This window comes from Oncorhynchus keta, unplaced genomic scaffold (genome assembly GCF_023373465.1).
Source record: "Oncorhynchus keta strain PuntledgeMale-10-30-2019 unplaced genomic scaffold, Oket_V2 Un_contig_1599_pilon_pilon, whole genome shotgun sequence".
NCBI lineage: Eukaryota > Metazoa > Chordata > Actinopteri > Salmoniformes > Salmonidae > Oncorhynchus > Oncorhynchus keta.
The window spans coordinates 525,508-545,265 of NW_026279648.1; the positions used below are offsets into that span (position 1 = coordinate 525,508).

A 19,758-nucleotide genomic window follows, 5' to 3' on the forward strand; every position below is an offset into this window, starting at 1 on the left:
TGGGTTAACCGTTACATCCCGCTCTAACACTAGGGGCAAAACATGGAGATCTATGTGTATACATGGGGAATGACCATACTGTACTAAACATTGGTACAGAATATAATTCAAACAAAACTAAATGTTTAGTACAGTAGTTTATTCAAAACAGGAGAAAATAAATAGTAATAAAATCAATGTGCAATATCACAATACAATTAACTGTGTGTGTGTGTGTGTGTGTGTGTGTGTGTGTGTGAGAGAGAGACAGAACACACCCTGAACACTTTCCCCACATGCCTCTGATCAAAATAAATCTCGAAGCAGTCAGACAGAACATGCAACCCCAATACAGAATATCATGTTCAACCTAACCAAACTAACCCTGTTGGACAGGAAACATCTCCTGAGAACACAAACCCTTTATAATGCATAAAGATAACATAATACTGTGTGGTTAAATCCAAAACGGATTGTGGATGAGATACATTCAATTAAAAAAACAAATAAAGCATTCACTGGTGCACACCCAGAAAAGTGTGTTTGTGGAGGTGCTGACTAATGACAAATAAACTAAAATAAAGTCACACTCCATATTTAAACCTCCAGTAATTTATTGGGTATTTACTAACGTTTCGACACTGACTTCTTCCAATAAATTACTGGGAGTTTATATATGGAGTGAGACTTTATTTTGATAGTTTATAAAGATACATTCAATAATATGATTATGGCTACAAGTCAGGTACCAGAGGATTGACTGTAGAAACAGAAGACATAAAAGCAACACTGTTCTCCTCTAGATATTTCAAGGCCCTTCCAACATGGAAGCATGATTACATTAAAGACTTATAAATAATGAGGATAGTCCAGTCCTCTGGCAGGAATACAATACCTAAATATGTCCGTTCTTTGAGGTGTATTTTTTTGGCCGCTGAGACTGACCCACCATGGCCATCTATAGTAGAGCTCACTTAAGTTGCCAGGGTAACAGGACAACACCTGCAAGTTGATGAGGCATGAACAGAACCACTAGTCTACAGGCTTTAACACTTGAGAAACAAACCCTAACACTCCTTACCCATCCCCAAATAAATCCTAAAGAAAGCAATTCCTTAAGTTGTCAATCTCTGGGATGCTGAGCATGTTTACATCATGAGGAGTCCTTTAAGTGACACAAAAGGTCTGCATCCCAATAGTGTCAAGTGGCGTTCTCCTTGGTCTGCAGTGATCTGAACACATAATATAGGTGACAACAGTATACCTACAGTACACCTACCCAGAACTGGCTTTCAACTATGTAGTTGTTTTCCCATCAGTGCAGATATACAACAAACAAATAAATAAACATGAGGTCGGTCCTGGTCAATACAGTCCTGGTTTTTCCAACGGCTCTGCGCTTACATTGAAGGACTGACTACTGAAGAGCTGGTTCCAGGGTCAGTCCGGGTTGTAAATTCCAAATGATTGACTGTGGCTCCCATGTTTTGAGCCATGAGTTCCTTCTTCAATTCAAAAAGGCTGAGTTCCAATTCCAGGGTCCAAATCTGGCTCTCTTTCTCCAAACCATGTGCTTGGTCTCTGGTTCTAGGACGGGGTGAGGTCAGGACTGGTCATCTCTGTGGTGGGGCTGGCTAGACACTCACTGGACTTCAGGCTGGCCAGTGACTTATTGCTGGTTACTGACAGCAGAGACCCACACAGACCTATCAGAGAGGGGGTGTCCTCCTTCCCTAGGGAGCAGAAGAGGGGGTTAACACATGTAGAAAATTACTATTAATTATTGGTAGTGGGGGAGAGCACAGAAATGCACACACACACCATGGTGGTGCCAGTGTGAGCTGGCTGGTCTAGTGTCCAGGTTGAGTGTGTGTGAGGGCTCCAGAGAGGTTTGGGACAGCTGCTCTAGACTCTGGAAATTCTTCCTGTAGAACACAGAGACATTAGAGTGGACTCTCTGGATGCATCTAAGTAGTGTGATGGCTACATTGGAATAACCATTTGGAATGTTAAAATTCATATTGTTTTTCACAGAACTTCTCACAGGTACAGTATATATATATATAAATAAACTGTCACCACATTTGGGTGGACCGTATAAAACCATACTATGGTGTGTAAGTGAGGACGTTGTGGAATAAGAATTTATCCCGGTTTACATACTCCTCCCACTGCCCCACCCTATTCCTGTACATCATGGTATCCAAGGCAACAGCATTGGTATCCATGGCACCGGGTGAAGGCCACTGATTGGTCAGATGTGCGGTCAGTTCTTGTCTGGACCTCAAGTTATGGTTCTTCAGCACTGTCCTTGAGCAGGATGAAATATACACGAAGACAAACCTCTACTGTCAAGACCCTAGCTACTCAGTGTTCCTGGAAGATTCTGTCCCAAAATATGCTACATACCCCAGTCTCTCTAATCTCTCCTCACCTTCTCTCTACCTTTACCTCACTATGTTGTGTCTGTAAATCCATACCCTCTGACTGATTGTTGGTTTGAGAGATGACTGAAATTCAACCCCAGCATTTGGAAAGCTAAGGAAATCCTCACAACCCAAATTAAAATATTGATATTGAGGGTGGAAAGGAAGAGATCAAATTGATCACACCATTAATTTAGAGACTCTCTCAGTGAAACTAGCCTCCACCCAACCATCTCCTCTGATGACTCACCCAGGCCAAGTCATCACACCATCTCCTCTGATGATTCACCCAGGCCAAGTAATCACACCATCTCCTCTGATGATTCACCCAGGCCAAGTCATCACACCATCTCCTCTGATGACTCACCCAGGCCAAGTCATCACACCATCTCCTCTGATGACTCACCCAGGCCAAGTAATCACACCATCTCCTCTGATGACTCACCCAGGCCAAGTAATCACACCATCTCCTCTGATGACTCACCCAGGCCAAGTAATCACACCATCTCCTCTGATGACTCACCCAGGCCAAGTCATCACACCATCTCCTCTGATGACTCACCCAGGCCAAGTCATCACACCATCTCCTCTGATGACTCACCCAGGCCAAGTCATCACACCATCTCCTCTGATGACTCACCCAGGCCAAGTAATCACACCATCTCCTCTGATGACTCACCCAGGCCAAGTAATCACACCATCTCCTCTGATGACTCACCCAGGCCAAGTAATCACACCATCTCCTCTGATGACTCACCCAGGCCAAGTAATCACACCATCTCCTCTGATGACTCACCCAGGCCAAGTCATCACACCATCTCCTCTGATGACTCACCCAGGCCAAGTCATCACACCATCTCCTCTGATGACTCACCCAGGCCAAGTCATCACACCATCTCCTCTGATGACTCACCCAGGCCAAGTAATCACACCATCTCCTCTGATGACTCACCCAGGCCAAGTCATCACACCATCTCCTCTGATGACTCACCCAGGCCAAGTAATCACACCATCTCCTCTGATGACTCACCCAGGCCAAGTCATCACACCATCTCCTCTGATGACTCACCCAGGCCAAGTCATCACACCATCTCCTCTGATGACTCACCCAGGCCAAGTCATCACACCATCTCCTCTGATGATTCACCCAGGCCAAGTCATCACACCATCTCCTCTGATGACTCACCCAGGCCAAGTCATCACACCATCTCCTCTGATGACTCACCCAGGCCAAGTAATCACACCATCTCCTCTGATGACTCACCCAGGCCAAGTAATCACACCATCTCCTCTGATGACTCACCCAGGCCAAGTCATCACACCATCTCCTCTGATGACTCACCCAGGCCAAGTCATCACACCATCTCCTCTGATGACTCACCCAGGCCAAGTAATCACACCATCTCCTCTGATGATTCACCCAGGCCAAGTCATCACACCATCTCCTCTGATGACTCACCCAGGCCAAGTCATCACACCATCTCCTCTGATGACTCACCCAGGCCAAGTCATCACACCATCTCCTCTGATGACTCACCCAGGCCAAGTCATCACACCATCTCCTCTGATGACTCACCCAGGCCAAGTCATCACACCATCTCCTCTGATGACTCACCCAGGCCAAGTCATCACACCAAGATTAATACAGTAAACAAACTAATTATGAAAAAAAAAAAACTGTAAACTGAAATAAAATTAACAAATGTTTGAAAAACTATACTCAAACTATTATATTTGACTCCAAAATGAACTCAAATAAAATAGAATTATCAAGCTTCTGAATCTGGCAGGCCACATTAATATTTAAATGTAGGTTCAGCAAGATGACGGCGCCATGAGCAGCACTGCAGATATTGGGGGCGTTTGAGTGGTAAGGTCGAAAGCAACCGACTGCAGGCAAAAGTCAAGGAGTGAAGTCAGGGGAGATGCATCTGTGACAGCCGAAAGTCATGTGGTTTTCCAACAGCAAGGCTCAGATCAACATGGCAGTGTTGCCATCGTTTATAAAATGTTCTTTATAATGTCTAAATAAAACATATATTCCCCATATCACACTCAAACTGAAATCATAGTATAATAGTGTACAATCAATTAGTGATAAATGCTCAAATAGCACATTTATTTATATTATACCCACTGTATACATAAAGCGCAGCAAATTGGTTCCTTTTTCAGTCATGTCTTTGGTCAGGTTTGCGTGGGTCAAACAAAACAACCCTGATAATTGGTTGGCAGTAGAGCTTCCCACAATACAAGCGATGGCTGCAGAATTAAGTTGGTGGAGAGCAGAAACTTGCAGTCAATGACCTTTGATCACATTTTTGTAATGTTCAAGCAGTTGACATGTAGGCGCAAGTCAGACCATTTCTTTCTCCCACAATGCAACACACTTTGAAAGGCTTGACAAAAGTGATACGCTCTAACACAGCCATTGAGATTTGCACGATGCAACATGGTAGCTACGGGACCAAAACAGAGGAGAAGTTAATCCTCACACTCATAGTTGTGGAAATTGACGCACTACTACTGTGTACATGGTGTATCTATTCTACATCATCTTGATGAGGGGGGACCGATCACATAGAGGTTAACCTATGACCTGACCCATCACCTTATGTATTACTGGCCCATAGTGGCATAGGCTACTCTGTCCCTAACACTAAAACCAAATTATTATTTTTTTCTTCATAAATTAAACTAAGTTAAAAAGGACAAGTGGATCAGAAAACTAACTGAACTTCAAACAAGCTTAAAACTAATAATAACAACCTTGCGTCTCACACACACACACACACTTTACCTGTAAGTATAAGTCCTCAGAAAAGTGGGGACATTTTGCAGGTCCTCACTTGTGAAAATAACTATTTTAGTCTTAGGGTTAAGGTTAGAATTAGGGTTAGTGGTTAGGTTTAGGGTTAGAATTAGGTTTAGGGATAGAATTAGGGTCAGGTGTTAAGGTTGTTGGTCCCCAAGAAGTCCTCACAAGTATAGTAAGACATAGCTGTGTGCACTACTGCAATTCCCTGGCCCTCTCACTGTGGTTAAAATGTCACTCACAGCTGGTCATTCCACCCACTCACAGATACAAACTCACAGTTGGTCCTGGAGCTCCAGTACGATGTATTCTAGTTGTTCCTTCTCCAGTGTGTGTGAGAGGTGTGTGTCTGTTAGTCTCTGCTGAAGAGCTTTGTTCTGAGGAATCACTTGAGACAGCTGGGCCTCTCTCAGACGAACCATCTCTTCCAGATAACACTGGCGCGCACACACACACACAAGTTGTTGCATTATTATATTTTTTGCAGTAGCAAAACAGATAAAGGTTAGATTTTTGCTTTGGTAAAGGAGGAACTATTTTGTACTCTGTAGATTTGTACTCTGGTGAGGATGGAATGAATGATACCAAGCTGTGTGCGTTTCCATTTCCTCAAGAGAGCACATTTCTTCAACAGAACACTGACAGTTAGTCTGACATTTTGATTTCTAACTTTCCAATTATTCCTTACAGGCGCAGTGTCTCATGCACAAATACACCTGCATTCTATAGTGCAATACAGTGTTCTGCAGCACACACACGTACAATACACACACACACACACTGAGACGTTACCTTCTGTTCCAGTGCCATGCGGTATTTCTGCTCGAGTCGTTTACACCTGCAGACCCAGCTGCTCTGCTCGGTTAAGATGGCCTCCGCAGTGCTGGCGGCCATCTTTTCAGGGGTGGTGTTCTCGCTGCCGCTGCTCCCCAGGGTCCTCAACTCCTCCTCATCACTGCTGATGCTGTTCTCTCTACACAGGGGGAAAGGGCACACTTCAGAGGGTACTACAGAGGGGGTAGGAGTTCAACTTATAGGGCACATACAGGGGGAAGGGTGCATAATAGCAGGTAAAGGACTAAAATACTGACTCCCACATACCTCTGAAACGACTTCAGATAAGGCGTATAGTCAATCACCGCTGGGCAGCTTCCATTCAGCCCCTCCCCTTTCAGACAGAAGCTAACCACCAGAGGAAAACACTCATTGAGACCTTTACTGTATAACCTGAGCTCTGACTCAGCAACACTATAAATAATATACGGGTACCTGAAGTCAATGGTGTTGAGACCGATGAGTGTATCTGCTAGCAGCCCCGCCTCCTCACCTAGCATGATGGCCCCATCCTCATACCATCTCCTACACAACATAGAAAACACACACTAGATCCATCCTCAGAACACCTAAAACCAACACTCAACTCAGTCTGGTGTTTTGTATTGCCATTGTGTGTGTGTGTGTCCCAGAGAGAAAGACCTGGTGGTTTTGAAGTCCCTCAGGGCGGCGGAGATGTACTCAGACAGCCTCTTCTCCATCAGCACCAGCCTGATCCACGCCCGACCCTGTGGACACACACAGTTCTTTAGTTTTATACATCAGACCGGCATAGTAGCTCTTTAAAACAGACATCATTATAATACAAATACATGCTGCCCTTCCTACTTAGCCACAGTCAGCTGATTGAGTTTATGCACCTTCACGCAAGTGTGCATGCATGGGTGCGTACGTGTGTGTGTGTGTGTGTGTGTGCTGGCGCTGTGGCGTTCTCTTGGACAACACTACAGTATTCATTGTTTAAAGCTTCTGGACAAAGCTGTCTTTTGTTCTGTGTGTAATTTCATCCAGCAGAAAAGGCTGTGTATGTTTTAGATCCGTGGGAATATTGATGTTATCATTAAGGTCCATGGCTCAAGGCTTTCCAGCGTAACCAGCAACCTCCCTCTCGTGCAGTCACACACACACACACCTTAGCTCTGGAAGAGCGGACATTCTCCATGCTCTCAATGCTGTGGATGCAGTTGGGAGAGACTTTACTGCAGGCTGCTTTCACATAATCCCAGAAACTACGATGAGTCTCATAACCAAACCACGTAGTCTGACCTGGGAGGAGGGAGGGGGAGATGGAAGAGAGAGAGCTACATTTATAGGTGGCATATTGACTCCTATACCCAGCAACCCTGCAGTGGTCCAGATGGGACGGGCTTTTAGCATGTGTGTGTGTTACACTACCTTTGAGTTTGTGACTGAGGATCTGTTCCAGGATGGAGACGAAGTTGGTGAACTCCGGAGAGGAGTCGTCTATCGTGTCTAAACAGGAGCGGTCAAGCAACGTCTTCACTGAAAACCTGCACACACACACACACACACAGTTAACGGAGTCTGCACTGGGTTCCAACCGGATCAGCGCTTTTCTGACATGCTGTTAAATGTGACTCTAGGAGAGGAGATCTGACTGAACAGATGATCGACAGGCTTTATGAAACAATCTCTCTACTATCAGTGGAACGTTGACGTATACAAATTCATTCTTTTTCAAATGTTTAAATCACTGTTATAAGCATATAGGTAGATTGCACAGAGGTCAGATTGTGGGGCATGACAACAATGATAGGGCTCCTGACCAGAGATACTCTAACTAGTGTCTAGGTTATTAAGCACCAAGGAGATTTAATGGAATGAAGCAAACACAGGAAATGACTTTGATTCTGGAATACAGGGATGCATCGCAGTAGTCTTAAATGGCCTCATTTCCATGTTGGTCAGACAGAGATGCAACAGTAATCTCTGTGCTGTGGTTCTTGTACTGCAGACACACAGTAGCAGGTTAAGTGGCAGTGGGGTGACTGGGCAGACAAAGCTTCCTCTAAACAGGACAGGCATTAAGGTTTGTGTTTTCCGTTACATACAGAGAGAGGGAGACATACCAAATTCCCCCACTAGAATCCCCATACTTTAATGAAGACAGATTTGCCCCTGCGTGATGTAGAAGCTATCACTTCCAGGGAAAGGGACATGTACTAGTCTGTGGCGACCTAAATACCAGAACCGGACACCTCAGCACACAGGGGGACAAATACCTACCTGGAGGGAACAGCATTCCTGAGTGGCGTAGTGGTCTAGATACTGCAAGAGGCGTCACTGCAGTACCTGGTTCGAATCCGTGATTGGGAGTCCCATAGGGCGGCACATTATTTGGTCCAGCATCGTCTGAGTTTGGCTGAGATAGGCCATCATTGTAAATAAGAATTTCACAACTGACTTGCCTAGTTAAATAAAGATAAAATTCCCTCCCCTATATGCCCCCCTAGGCACAACTATGACAACAAAAACAGGTCACAACACCTGTTGCACACTTGAGTATGGCATGTACACAGTCAATGGTAGGCTTCAAGGGGACTCCCACGGTAGGTACAACTATAGCTCATCCCTAGACTACTTCATCACGGACCTCAACCCAGTCTCTCAAGATATATACCGTTGAAGTCAGAGGTTTACATGCACCTTAAGAGTTTAAATGTATTTGGCTTTCACAATTCCTGACATTTAATCATAGTAAAAAATTACCCGACTCAGGATCGCCACTTTATTTTAAGAATGTGAAATGTCAGAATAATAGTTGAGATTTATTTCATCACATTCCCAGTGGGTCAGAAGTTTACATTAGTATTTGGTAGCATTGCCTTTAAATTGTTTAACTTGGGTCAAACGTTTTGGGTAGCCTTCCACAAGCTTCCCACAATAATTTGGATGAAATTCAGCCCATTCCTCCTGACAGAGCTGGTGGAACTGAGTCAGGTTTGTGGGCCTACTTGCTCCGCACATGCCCTTTTCAGGTCCGCCCAGAGATGTTCTATAGGATGAGGTCAGGGCTTTGTGATGGCCACTCCAATACCTTGACTTTGTTGTCCTTAAGCCATTTTGCCACAACTTTATTCTTATTTTTTTTTCTTACTTTATTCACAACAAATTCTTATTTTCAATGACGGCCTAGGAACAGTGGGTTAACTGCCTGTTCAAGGGCAGAATGACAGATTTTGCACCTTGTCAGCTCGGGGATTTGAACTTGCAACCTTTCGGTTTACTAGTCCAATGTTCTAACCACTAGGCTACCCTGCCGCCCCGGGTATGCTTGGGGTCATGGTCACAAATGGGTCAAAGCCTTAACTTCCTGACTGATAGCTTGAGGATGTTGCTTTAATATATCCACAGAATTTTCCTGCCTCATAATGACATGTATTTTGTGAACTGCACCAGTCCCTCCAGCAGCAAAGCACCCCCACAACATGATGCTGCCAAACCCGCGCTTCACAGTTGGGATGGTGTTCTTCGGTTTGCAAGCCTTGTGCCGTGGAAGAGATCTTTGTGGGCTATACTCAGCCTTGTCTGAGGATGGTAAGTTGGTTGAAAATCAAATCAAATTTTATTTGTCACATACACATGGTTAGCAGATGTTAATGCGAGTGTAGCGAAATGCTTGTGCTTCTAGTTCTGACAATGCAGTAATAACCAACAAGTAATCTAGCTAACAATTCCAAAACTACTACCTTATAGACACAAGTGTAAGGGGATAAAGAATATGTACATAAGGATATATGAATGAGTGATGGTACAGAGCGGCATAGGCAAGATACAGTAGATGGTATTGAGTACAGTATATACATATGAGATGAGTATGTAAACAAAGTGGCATAGTTAAAGTGGCTAGTGATACATGTATTACATAAAGATACAGTAGATGATATAGAGTACAGTATATACGTATACATATGAGATGAATAATGTAGGGTATGTAAACATTATATTAGGTAGCATTGTTTAAAGTGGCTAGTGATATATTTACATCATTTCCCATCAATTCCCATTATTAAAGTGGCTGGAGTTGAGTCAATGTGTTGGCAGCAGCCACTCAATGTTAGTGGTGGCTGTTTAACAGTCTGATGACCTTGAGAGAAGCTGTTTTTCAGTCTCTCAGTCCCAGCTTTGATGCACCTGTACTGACCTCGCCTTCTGGATGATAGCACCTTATACTACCCACCACTGCGACCTGTATGCACTAGTCGGCTGGCCCTCGCTACATATTCGTCGCCAGACCCACTGGCTCCAGGTCATCTACAAGGCCATGCTAGGTAAAGCTCCGCCTTATCTCAGTTCACTGGTCACGATTGCAACACCCATCCGTAGCACACGCTCCAGCAGGTGTATCTCACTGATCATCCCTAAAGCCAACACCTCATTCAGCCAGCCTTTAGTTCCAGTACTCTGCTGCCTGTGACTGGAACGAACTGCAAAAATCACTGAAGTTGGAGACTTATCTCCCTCACCAACTTCAAACATCAGCTATCTGAGCAGCTAACCGATCGCTGCAGCTGTACATAATCTATTGGTAAATAGCCCACCCATTTTCACCTACCTCATCCCCACAGTTTATTTATTTACTTTTCTGCTCTTTTGCACACCAATATCTCTACCTGTACATGATCATCTGATCATTTATCACTCCAGTGTTAATCTGCAAAATTGTAATTATTCACCTACCTCCTCATGCCTTTTGCACACATTGTATATAGACTCCCCTTTTTTTCTGCTGTGTTATTGACTTGTTAATTGTTTACTCCATGTGTAACTCTGTGTTGTCTGTTCACACTGCTATGCTTTATCTTGGCCAGGTCGCAGTTGCAAATGAGAACTTGTTCTCAACTAGCCTACCTGGTTAAATAAAGGTGAAATAAAAATAAAATAAATAAAATAGAGGGGTGAACAGGCAGTGGCTCGGGTGGTTGATGTCCTTTATGGCCTTCCTGTAACATCGGGTGGTGTAGGTATCCTGGGGGGCAGGTAGTTTGCCCCCGGTGATGCGTTGTGCAGACCTCACTACCCTCTGGAGAGCCTTACGGTTGTGGGCGGAGCAGTTGCCGTACCAGGCGGTGATACAGCCCGACAGGATGCTCTCGATTGTGCATCTGTAGAAGTTTGTGAGTGCTTTTGGTGACAAGCAGAATTTCTTCAGCCTCCTGAGGTTGAAGAGGCGCTGCTGCGCCTTCTTCACGACGCGGTCTGCGTGGGTGGACCAATTCAGTTTGGCTGTGATGTGTATGCCGAGGAACTTAAAACTTAGTACCCTCTCCACTACTGTTCCATCGATGTAGATAGGGGGGGTGCTCCCTCTGCTGTTTCCTGAAGTCCATGATCATCTCCTTAGTTTTGTTGACGTTGAGTGAGAGGTTATTTTCCTGACACCACACTCAGAGGGCCCTCACCTCCTTCCTGTAGGCCGTCTCGTCATTGTTGGTAATCAAGCCTACCACTGTTGTGTCGTCCGCAAACTTGATGATTGAGATCGAGGCGTGCGTGGCCACGCAGTCGTGGGTGAACAGGGAGTACAGGAGAGGGCTCAGAACGCACCCTTGTGGGGCCCCAGTGTTGAGGATCCGCGGGGTGGAGATATTGTTACCTACCCTCACCACCTGGGGGCGGCCCGTCAGGAAGTCCAGTACCCAGTTGCACAGGGACCCAGGGTCTCGAGCTTGATGACGAGTTTGGAGGGTACTATGGTGTTAAATGCTGAGCTGCATTCTCACATAGGTATTCCTCTTGTCCAGATGGGTTAGGGCAGTGTGCAGTGTGGTTGAGATTGCATCGTCTGTGGACCTATTTGGGCGGTAAGCAAATTGGAGTGGGTCTAGGGTGTCAGGTAGAGTGGAGGTGATATGGTCCTTGACTAGTCTCTCAAAGCACTTCATGATGACGGAAGGGAGTGCTACGGGGCGGTAGTCGTTTAGCTCAGTTACCTTAGCTTTCTTGGGAACAGGAACAATGGTGGCCCTCTTGAAGCATGTGGGAACAACAGACTGGGATAGAGATTGATTGAATATGTCAGTAAACACACCAGCCAGCTGGTCTGCGCATGCTCTGAGGGCACGGCTGGGGATGCCGTCTGGGCCTGCAGCCTTGCGAGGGTTAACACGTTTAAATGTTTTCCTCACGTCGGCTGCAGTGAAGGAGAGTCCGCATGTTTTGGTTGCGGGCAGTGTCCGTGGCACTGTATTGTCCTCAAAGCAAAAAAAAGTTATTTAGTCTGCCTGGGAGCAAGACATCCTGGTCCGTGACTGGGCTGGTTTTCTTTTTGTAATCCGTGATTGACTGTAGACCCTGCCACATACCTTGTGTCTGAACCGTTGAATTGAGATTCTACTTTGTCTCTATACTGACGCTTAGCTTGTTTGATTGCCTTGCGGAGGGAATAGCTACACTGTTTGTATTCGGTCATGTTTCCAGTCACCTTGCCCTGATTAAAAGCAGTGGTTCGCGCTTCCAGTTTCACGCGAATGCTGCCATCAATCCACGGTTTCTGGTTTTGGAATGTTTTAAATCGATGCTATGGGAACGACATCTTCAACGCACGTTCTAATGAACTCGCTCACCGAATCAGCGTATTCGTCAATGTTGTTGTTTGATGCAATACGAAACATATCCCAGTCCACGTGATGGAAGCAGTCTTAGAGTGTGGAATCAGATTGGTCGGACCAGCGTTGAACAGACCTCAGCGCGGGAGCTTCTTGTTTTAGTTTCTGTCTGTAGGCAGGGATCAACAAAATGGAGTCGTGGTCAGCTTTTCCAAAAGGAGAGCGGGGCAGGGCCTTATATGCGTCGCGGAAGTTAGAATAGCAATGGTCCAAGGTTTTTCCAGCCCTGGTTGCGCAATCGATATGCTGATATAATTTAGGGAGTCTTGTTTTCAGATTAGCCTTGTTAAAATCCCCAGCTACAATGAATGCAGCATCAGGATATATGGATTCCAGTTTGCAAAGAGTCAAATAAAGTTCGTTCAGAGCCATCGATGTGTCTGCTTGGGGGGGAATATATACGGCTGTGATTATAATCCAAGAGAATTCCCTTGGTACATAATGCGGTCAACATTTGATTGTGAGGAATTCTAAAATCAGGTGAACAGAAGGACTTGAGTTCCTGTATGTTGTTGTGGCCACACCACGTCTCGTTAACCCTGAAGCATACGCCCCTGCCCCTCTTCTTACCAGAAAGATGTTGGTTTCTGTCGGCGCGATGCGTGGAGAAACCAGCCGACTCCGATAGCGTCTCTCCAGTGAGCCATGTTTCCGTGAAGTAAAGAATGTTACAGTCTGATGTCCCTCTGGAATGCTACCCTTGCTCGGATTTCATCAACCTTGTTGTCAAGAGACTGGACATTGGCAAGAAGAATGCTCGGGAGTGGTGCACGATGTGCCCGTCTCCGGAGTCTGACCAGAAGACCGCTTCATTTCCCCCTTTTACAAAGTCGTTTTTTGGGGTCGCCGGCTGGGATCCATTCCGTTGTCCTGGGTGAAAGGCAGAACACAGGATCCACTTCGCGAAAGTCATATTCTTGGTCGTACTGATGGTGAGTTGACGCTGATCTTATATTCAGTAGTTCTTCTCGACTGTATGTAATGAAACCTAAGATGACCCGGGGTACTAATGTAAGAAATAACACGTAAAAAAATTTTTTTTTAAAAGGCATAGTTTCCTAGGAACGCGAAGAGAGGCGGCCATCTCTGTCGGTGCCGGAACTCTACCACACCACTAGAAGATATCCCTCTAGTGGTGTGGGGGCTGTGCTTTGGCAAAGTAGGTGGGGTTATATCCTTCCTGTTTGGCCCTGTCCGGGGGTGTCATTGGATGGGGCCACAGTGTCTCCTGACCCCTCCTGTCTCAGCCTCCAGTATTTATGCTGCAGTAGTTTATGTGTCGGGGGGCTAGGGTCAGTTTGTTATATCTGGAATACTTCTCCTGTCCTAGTCGGTGTCCTGTGCTAGGACCATGCCTCAGGACTACCTGACATGATGACTCCTTGCTGTCCCCAGTCCACCTGGCCGTGCTGCTGCTCCAGTTACAACTCTTCTGCCTTATTATTATTGGACCATGCTGGTCATTTATGAACATTTGAACATCCTGGCCATGTTCTGTTATAATCTCCACTCGGCACAGCCAGAAGAGGACTGGCCACCCCACAGCCTGGTTCCTCTCTAGGTTTCTTCCTAGGTTTTGGCCTTTCTAGGGAGTTTTTCCTAGCCACCGTGCTTCTACACCTGCATTGCTTGCTGTTTGGGGTTTTAGGCTGGGTTTCTGTACAGCACTTTGAGATATCAGCTGATGTACGAAGGGCTATATAAATAAATATGATTTGATTTGATTATGGCCAAACAATTCTATTTTTGTTTCATCAGACCAGAGGACATTTCTCCAAAAAGTACCATCTTTGTCCTCGTTTTCTTTTTTATGCCAGTTTTGAAGCAGTGGCTTCTTCCTTACTGAGCGGCCTTTCAGGTTGTATCGATAGAGGACTCGTTTTACTGTGGATATAGATACTTTTGTACCCGTTTCCTCCAGCATCTTCACAAGGTCCTTTGCTGTTGTTCTGGGATTGATTTTCACTTTTCGCACCAAAGTACGTTCATCTCTAGGAGACAGAACACGTCTCCTTCCTGAGCGGTATGATGGCTGCGTGGTCCCATGGTGTTTATACTTGTGTACTATTGTTTGTACAGATGAATGTGGTACCTTCAGGCATTTGGAAACTTCTCCCAAGGATGAACCAGACTTGTGGAGGTCTACAATTTTTTTCTGAGGTCTTGGCTGATTTCTTTTGATGTCATGCAAAGATGCACTGAGTTTGAAGGTAGGTCTTGAAATACATCCACAGGTACACCTCCAATAGACTCAAATGATGTCAATTAGCCTATTAGAAGCTTCTAAAGCCATGACATCATTTTCTGGAAGTTTCCAAGCTGTTTAAAGGTAGAGTCAACTTAGTGTATATAAACTTCTGACTAACTGGAATTGTGATGCAGTGAAATAATCTGTTAAAAAAATTGGAAAAATAACTTGTGTCATGCAAAGTAGATGTTCTAACAGACTTGCCAAAACTATAGTTCGTTATCAAGAAATGTGTGGAGTTGTTGAAAAACAAGCTAATGACTCCAACCTAAGTGTATGTAAACTTCTGACTTCAACTGTGTGTGCGCACACACACACGTAGAAGTGCCTTCTATGCCATCAAAGGGCCTTCTATGCCATCAAAAGGAACAAAAAATTCAACATACCAATTAGGCTCTAGGCTAAAAAATACTTGTATCAGTTATAGAACCCATTGCTCTTTATGGTTGTGAGGTCTTGGGTTTGCTAACCAGCCAATAACTCACAAAATGGGATAAACACCAAATTGAGACTGCATGCAGAATTCGGCAAATATTTCCTCAGTGTACAACGTAAAACACCAAATAATGCATGCACAGCCGAACTAGGCCGATACCCGCTAATGATCAAAATCCAGGAAAGAGACGTAAAATTTTACAACCACCTAAAATGAAGCGATTCCCAAACCTTCCATAACAAAGCCATCACCTACAGAGCGATGAACCTGGAGAAGAGTCCCCTAAGCAAGCTGGTCCTGGGGCTCTGTCCACAAACACACCCCACAGAGCCCCAGGACAGCAACACAATTAGACCCAACCAAATCATGAGAAAACAAAGAGATAATTACTTGACACATTGGAAATAATTAACAAAAAAACAGAGCAAACTAGAATGCTATTTGGCCCTAAACAGAGAGTACACAGTGGCAGAATACCTGACCACTGTGACCGACCCAAACTTAAGCAAAGCTTTGACTGTACAGACTCAGTGAGCATTGCCTTGCTATTGAGAAAGGCCACCGTAGACAGACATGGCTCTCAAGAGAAGACATGCTATGCACACACTGCCCACAAAATGTGGAAACTAAGCTGCTCTTCCTAACCTCCTGCCAAATGTTTGACCATAGAGACAATTCCCTCAGATTACACAGATCCACAAAGAATTCAAAAAACAAACCCAATTTTGATAAACTCCCATATCTACTGGTTGAAATACCAGTGTGCCATCACAGCAGCAAGATTTGTGACCCGTTGCCAAAAGAAAAAGGGCAACCAGTGAAGAACAAACACCATTGTAAATACAACCCGTATTTATTCTCCCTATTGTACTTCAACTATTTGCACATCGTTATGACACTGTATATAGACAATGTCATTTGAAATGTCTTTATTATTTTGGAACTTCTGTGAGTGTAATATTTCCTGTTCATTTTTATTGTTCATTTCATTTTTGTTTATCACCTACTTCACTTGCTTTGGCAATGTAAACATACATGTTTCCCATGCCAATAAAGCCCCTTAATTGAAATTAAATTGAGAGGCGAGGGAGAGGAGACCGAGAGAGGGGCAGAAAAGAGACAGAGAGAATAAACACCGCATGCATCATCAGATGCTTTTAGTGGCCTACTCCTCCACTTCTAAGAAGGCATTTAGGCACACATAGATCTGATGACATGTAGACAGGTGCTCAGAGGTCTCAGGAGAACTTAAGAGCGCCCATCTACCCTGTGTACCACTGAATCCTCATCAAGTTCAGACCTAAAACGGTTACGGTTGTCCTTATACATCTCCCCCCCATCAGTGATTAGAAATTACAGTTCCCAGAGCATGGTAGATGACATTCAAAAAGAATTGTCACATGCTTTGTTAACAGGTGTAGCCTAACAATGAAATGCTTACTGACGGGCCCTTCTCAACAATGCAGAGAAAGAAAAAATATAGACAAAGATAACACAAGGAATAAATACACAACGAGTAAGGATAACTTGGCTATATTACACGGGGTAGCAGTACTGAGTGGATGTTCAGGGGTACGAGGGAATTGAGTTTGATATGTATAGGTAGGTATAAAGGGACTAGGCAACAGTAGCAGCAGCGTAGTTAGAGCAAAAAGAGTCAGTGCAGATAGTTAACCAATAGCTACCCAGACCAACTATTTAGCGGTCAGAAGCTGTTCAGGGTTCTGTTGGTTCCAGACTTGGTGATTCGGTACCACTTGCCATGCGTTAGCAGAGAGAACAGTCTATGACTTGGGTGGCTGGAGTATGACCATTTTAAGGCCTTCCTCAGACACTGCCTGGTATAGAGGGTCTGGAGGGCAGGGAGCTCAGCCCCAGGGATGAACTGGGCCTTATGCACTAACCTAGCGCCTTCCGGTTGGACGTCAAGCAGTTGCCACACCAAGTGGTGATGCATTCAGTTAAGATACTCTCAATGGTGCAGCTGTAGTACTCTGGGGATTGGAGATCCCATGACGAATCATTTCAGCCTCCTGGGGGGGCATTGCCATGCCTTCTTCATGACCGTATTGGTGTCTGTGGACCATGATAATTCCTTAGTGATGAGGACACAGAGGAACTTCACAGCCTTGTCTGCATATTAGATCAATGAAACCAATCAACTGTATCTATTCATGTTCTGCAGCAGTGTTTGATTGGATCTGAACTCATTCCACAGGATGTATATTTTCATTATTCAGATCATTGGTTCAGGCAGTCGGTCCTGATGACCCAAAGCGATGGTTAAGACTAGAGCAGTTGCTCACTATAAACTAACGTATATTGAACCCAAGTGCTCTGCATACATCAACTAAGAGTTTGAGAGATTGGGACTATAGGGTTCCATCTGCAAAATGACGATTCTGAGAATTGGCTTTAAAGTTCCAACCCCTCATTGGTTTGAAAGGTGTCAGCGCTGTTTATCTTGTATTCTGTTGCACTTAACATGAATTGGGTTATTTAGGGTACTATATAGGTAGAGCACATTGAACAGAACAAGGCTGTCAATAACTCAATCTGGAATAAATGTAGATAGAACCTTATAGTCCCAAGCTATCGATTTAGCTCACTGAGAAAGCCTAGGCATAAGCTTAGTGAGCTAACATGAGTCTTCCGGAATCAGGCAAGGTTACTCACCGCGTGAGCATAGTTCACCAAACCAACTAAATAATATTACAGGAACTGCACATTAAATGTTTTGGAAAACTGACATTCCTAGAGAAAACTGACAATGAGGTTGTGAAAAGCCACTCCAGAAAGGGAAAACGAAGCCTGATAAATCTTCAGTTGTAGTTTCCTCACCTGTCACCAACCATGGCTTGGAGATGAGATACACCACCTCGCCATGAAAATAAAACGCAGCCCTGGGGACATGCGAATACAATGCCCACTCCCTGCTTTCTGATAGCAGTGATCTTTAATGGTGATGCACCAGAAGTCATGTGTGGGAGCAGCAAAAAGGGGCTAACGTGGCTACTGATTGAGTGAGAGTATGTAGCATATATCTCATCTAGCCAATCTCTTCACTAGAACCACAGGGGGCATACGGCTGGGTCTGATGGAGCTATACTTGATAGGGCGTTCAACAGCATGATGTTATCCACAGATAACGACATCACTATAGCTAACACACACACACTTTCGTATAATACACACTTACATGTGTGAAATAGGACAAATATAAGCACCCACCAAACTATTATTATTTGTACTGTTCGAAGAGCATGATACTTCAGATTAATAATTTAAGAGAATCACACATTGCACAGTACCGTGCCAATTCTGTGTGTGTTTAATTGTCTTCGTTCATGTAAAATGTATAGACTATACCGGTATTGAGTTGGGCACCTAATTAATTAATGAAGGTAACTGATTCCATTAATGATTAAGGCTCATAGGTGGTGGTGGTGGCGCGTGCGTGTGGGACCATTGGAGAACCCTAATGAACTAGTGCGGCGTTATAGGCTACAGTACATGTCGATATAACACCATCAATACTGTAATGTAAACGCAATGCAACTGAAGCAAGACAAAGGATGGTCGGTTATGTGCGCCATTTAGAAATATAGCCTATACCACCAATTACCCTACGGTCTTCAACAGCATCCACACAATCACCAGTCGCGTGAGAATGCGGTCACTTATCATCTCACCAATTAGTAAATTAACACAATCAAGCCGAGCATTATTTTACCTGCAGACAGTCAGTAGATTCCTCCTCTCCACAGCTCGGATTCTGGCAGCGTCCTGTTTGCGAGCTACATGCAGCCCCAGGCTACGTGACGCCATCCTCGCCACAGTTAGTCTTATCTCCGCGGCGTAGGTGCGCAGTATTTGCTCTCCCTGTTTCTTTTAAATCAGCAGGTTGGGTTCAACAGTGCACGCCACCGCCCGCGGGCTCTATCCGCGTCACTCCAGCACGCTCGCTCGTTTGTTGAAAGTCAACGTATAGGGCAAGAAGGAGGTGGATGGATGAACAGAAATCACCCAGTGATTTGGGAGAGAAACAGTCACGGGGTTGTGCTAAAACGCCCAAACCAAGTACCGGGAAGTCTGAGCGGTTTAAATTCCTGTTTAGAGCGAATTAGGCTACCGATGGTAACCTCGATGGTCTTGGGAGACGAAGAGACTTTCTATGTGTGCATCCCAATAGTATAAAAATAACTTTATTCTCTCCTACATCAGCACCCATCTAAAAGGTTTAATGAAAATGTTTCACACCAAACATACCCTGGTCCCAAATTGGTTTGTGCGCATGTCAACTCCAATGCTGTTATTGTTAAGCCAACACATGGCATGCCAATTCAATAAGGAGTTATGGCATTTAGAGTTCACAAGAGAGTAGAAATAGA

At 44.7% G+C, this 19,758-nt stretch overlaps 1 protein-coding gene across 2 annotated transcripts; it reads right to left on the bottom strand.

Annotated features, from left to right (window-relative positions):
* Window positions 1-118: 118 nt before the first annotated feature.
* Window positions 119-19,758, bottom strand: rundc3b (RUN domain containing 3b). Of its 2 annotated transcripts, XM_052502686.1 has the most exons (11): window positions 19,101-19,758; window positions 7,450-7,565; window positions 7,187-7,320; window positions 6,697-6,782; window positions 6,490-6,579; window positions 6,322-6,402; window positions 6,013-6,193; window positions 5,500-5,657; window positions 2,143-2,289; window positions 1,801-1,904; window positions 119-1,712 (listed from the first exon to the last, which is right to left on the bottom strand). In XM_052502686.1, the coding sequence occupies exons 1-11, from the start codon at window positions 19,193-19,195 to the stop codon at window positions 1,567-1,569; spliced, it is 1,338 nt and encodes a 445-aa protein (XP_052358646.1). In that variant the 5' UTR covers window positions 19,196-19,758; the 3' UTR covers window positions 119-1,566. The 2 variants fall into 2 exon arrangements, with proteins under 2 accessions (XP_052358646.1, XP_052358645.1); XM_052502685.1 differs by lacking the exon at window positions 2,143-2,289 and having other exon boundaries at window positions 19,101-19,483.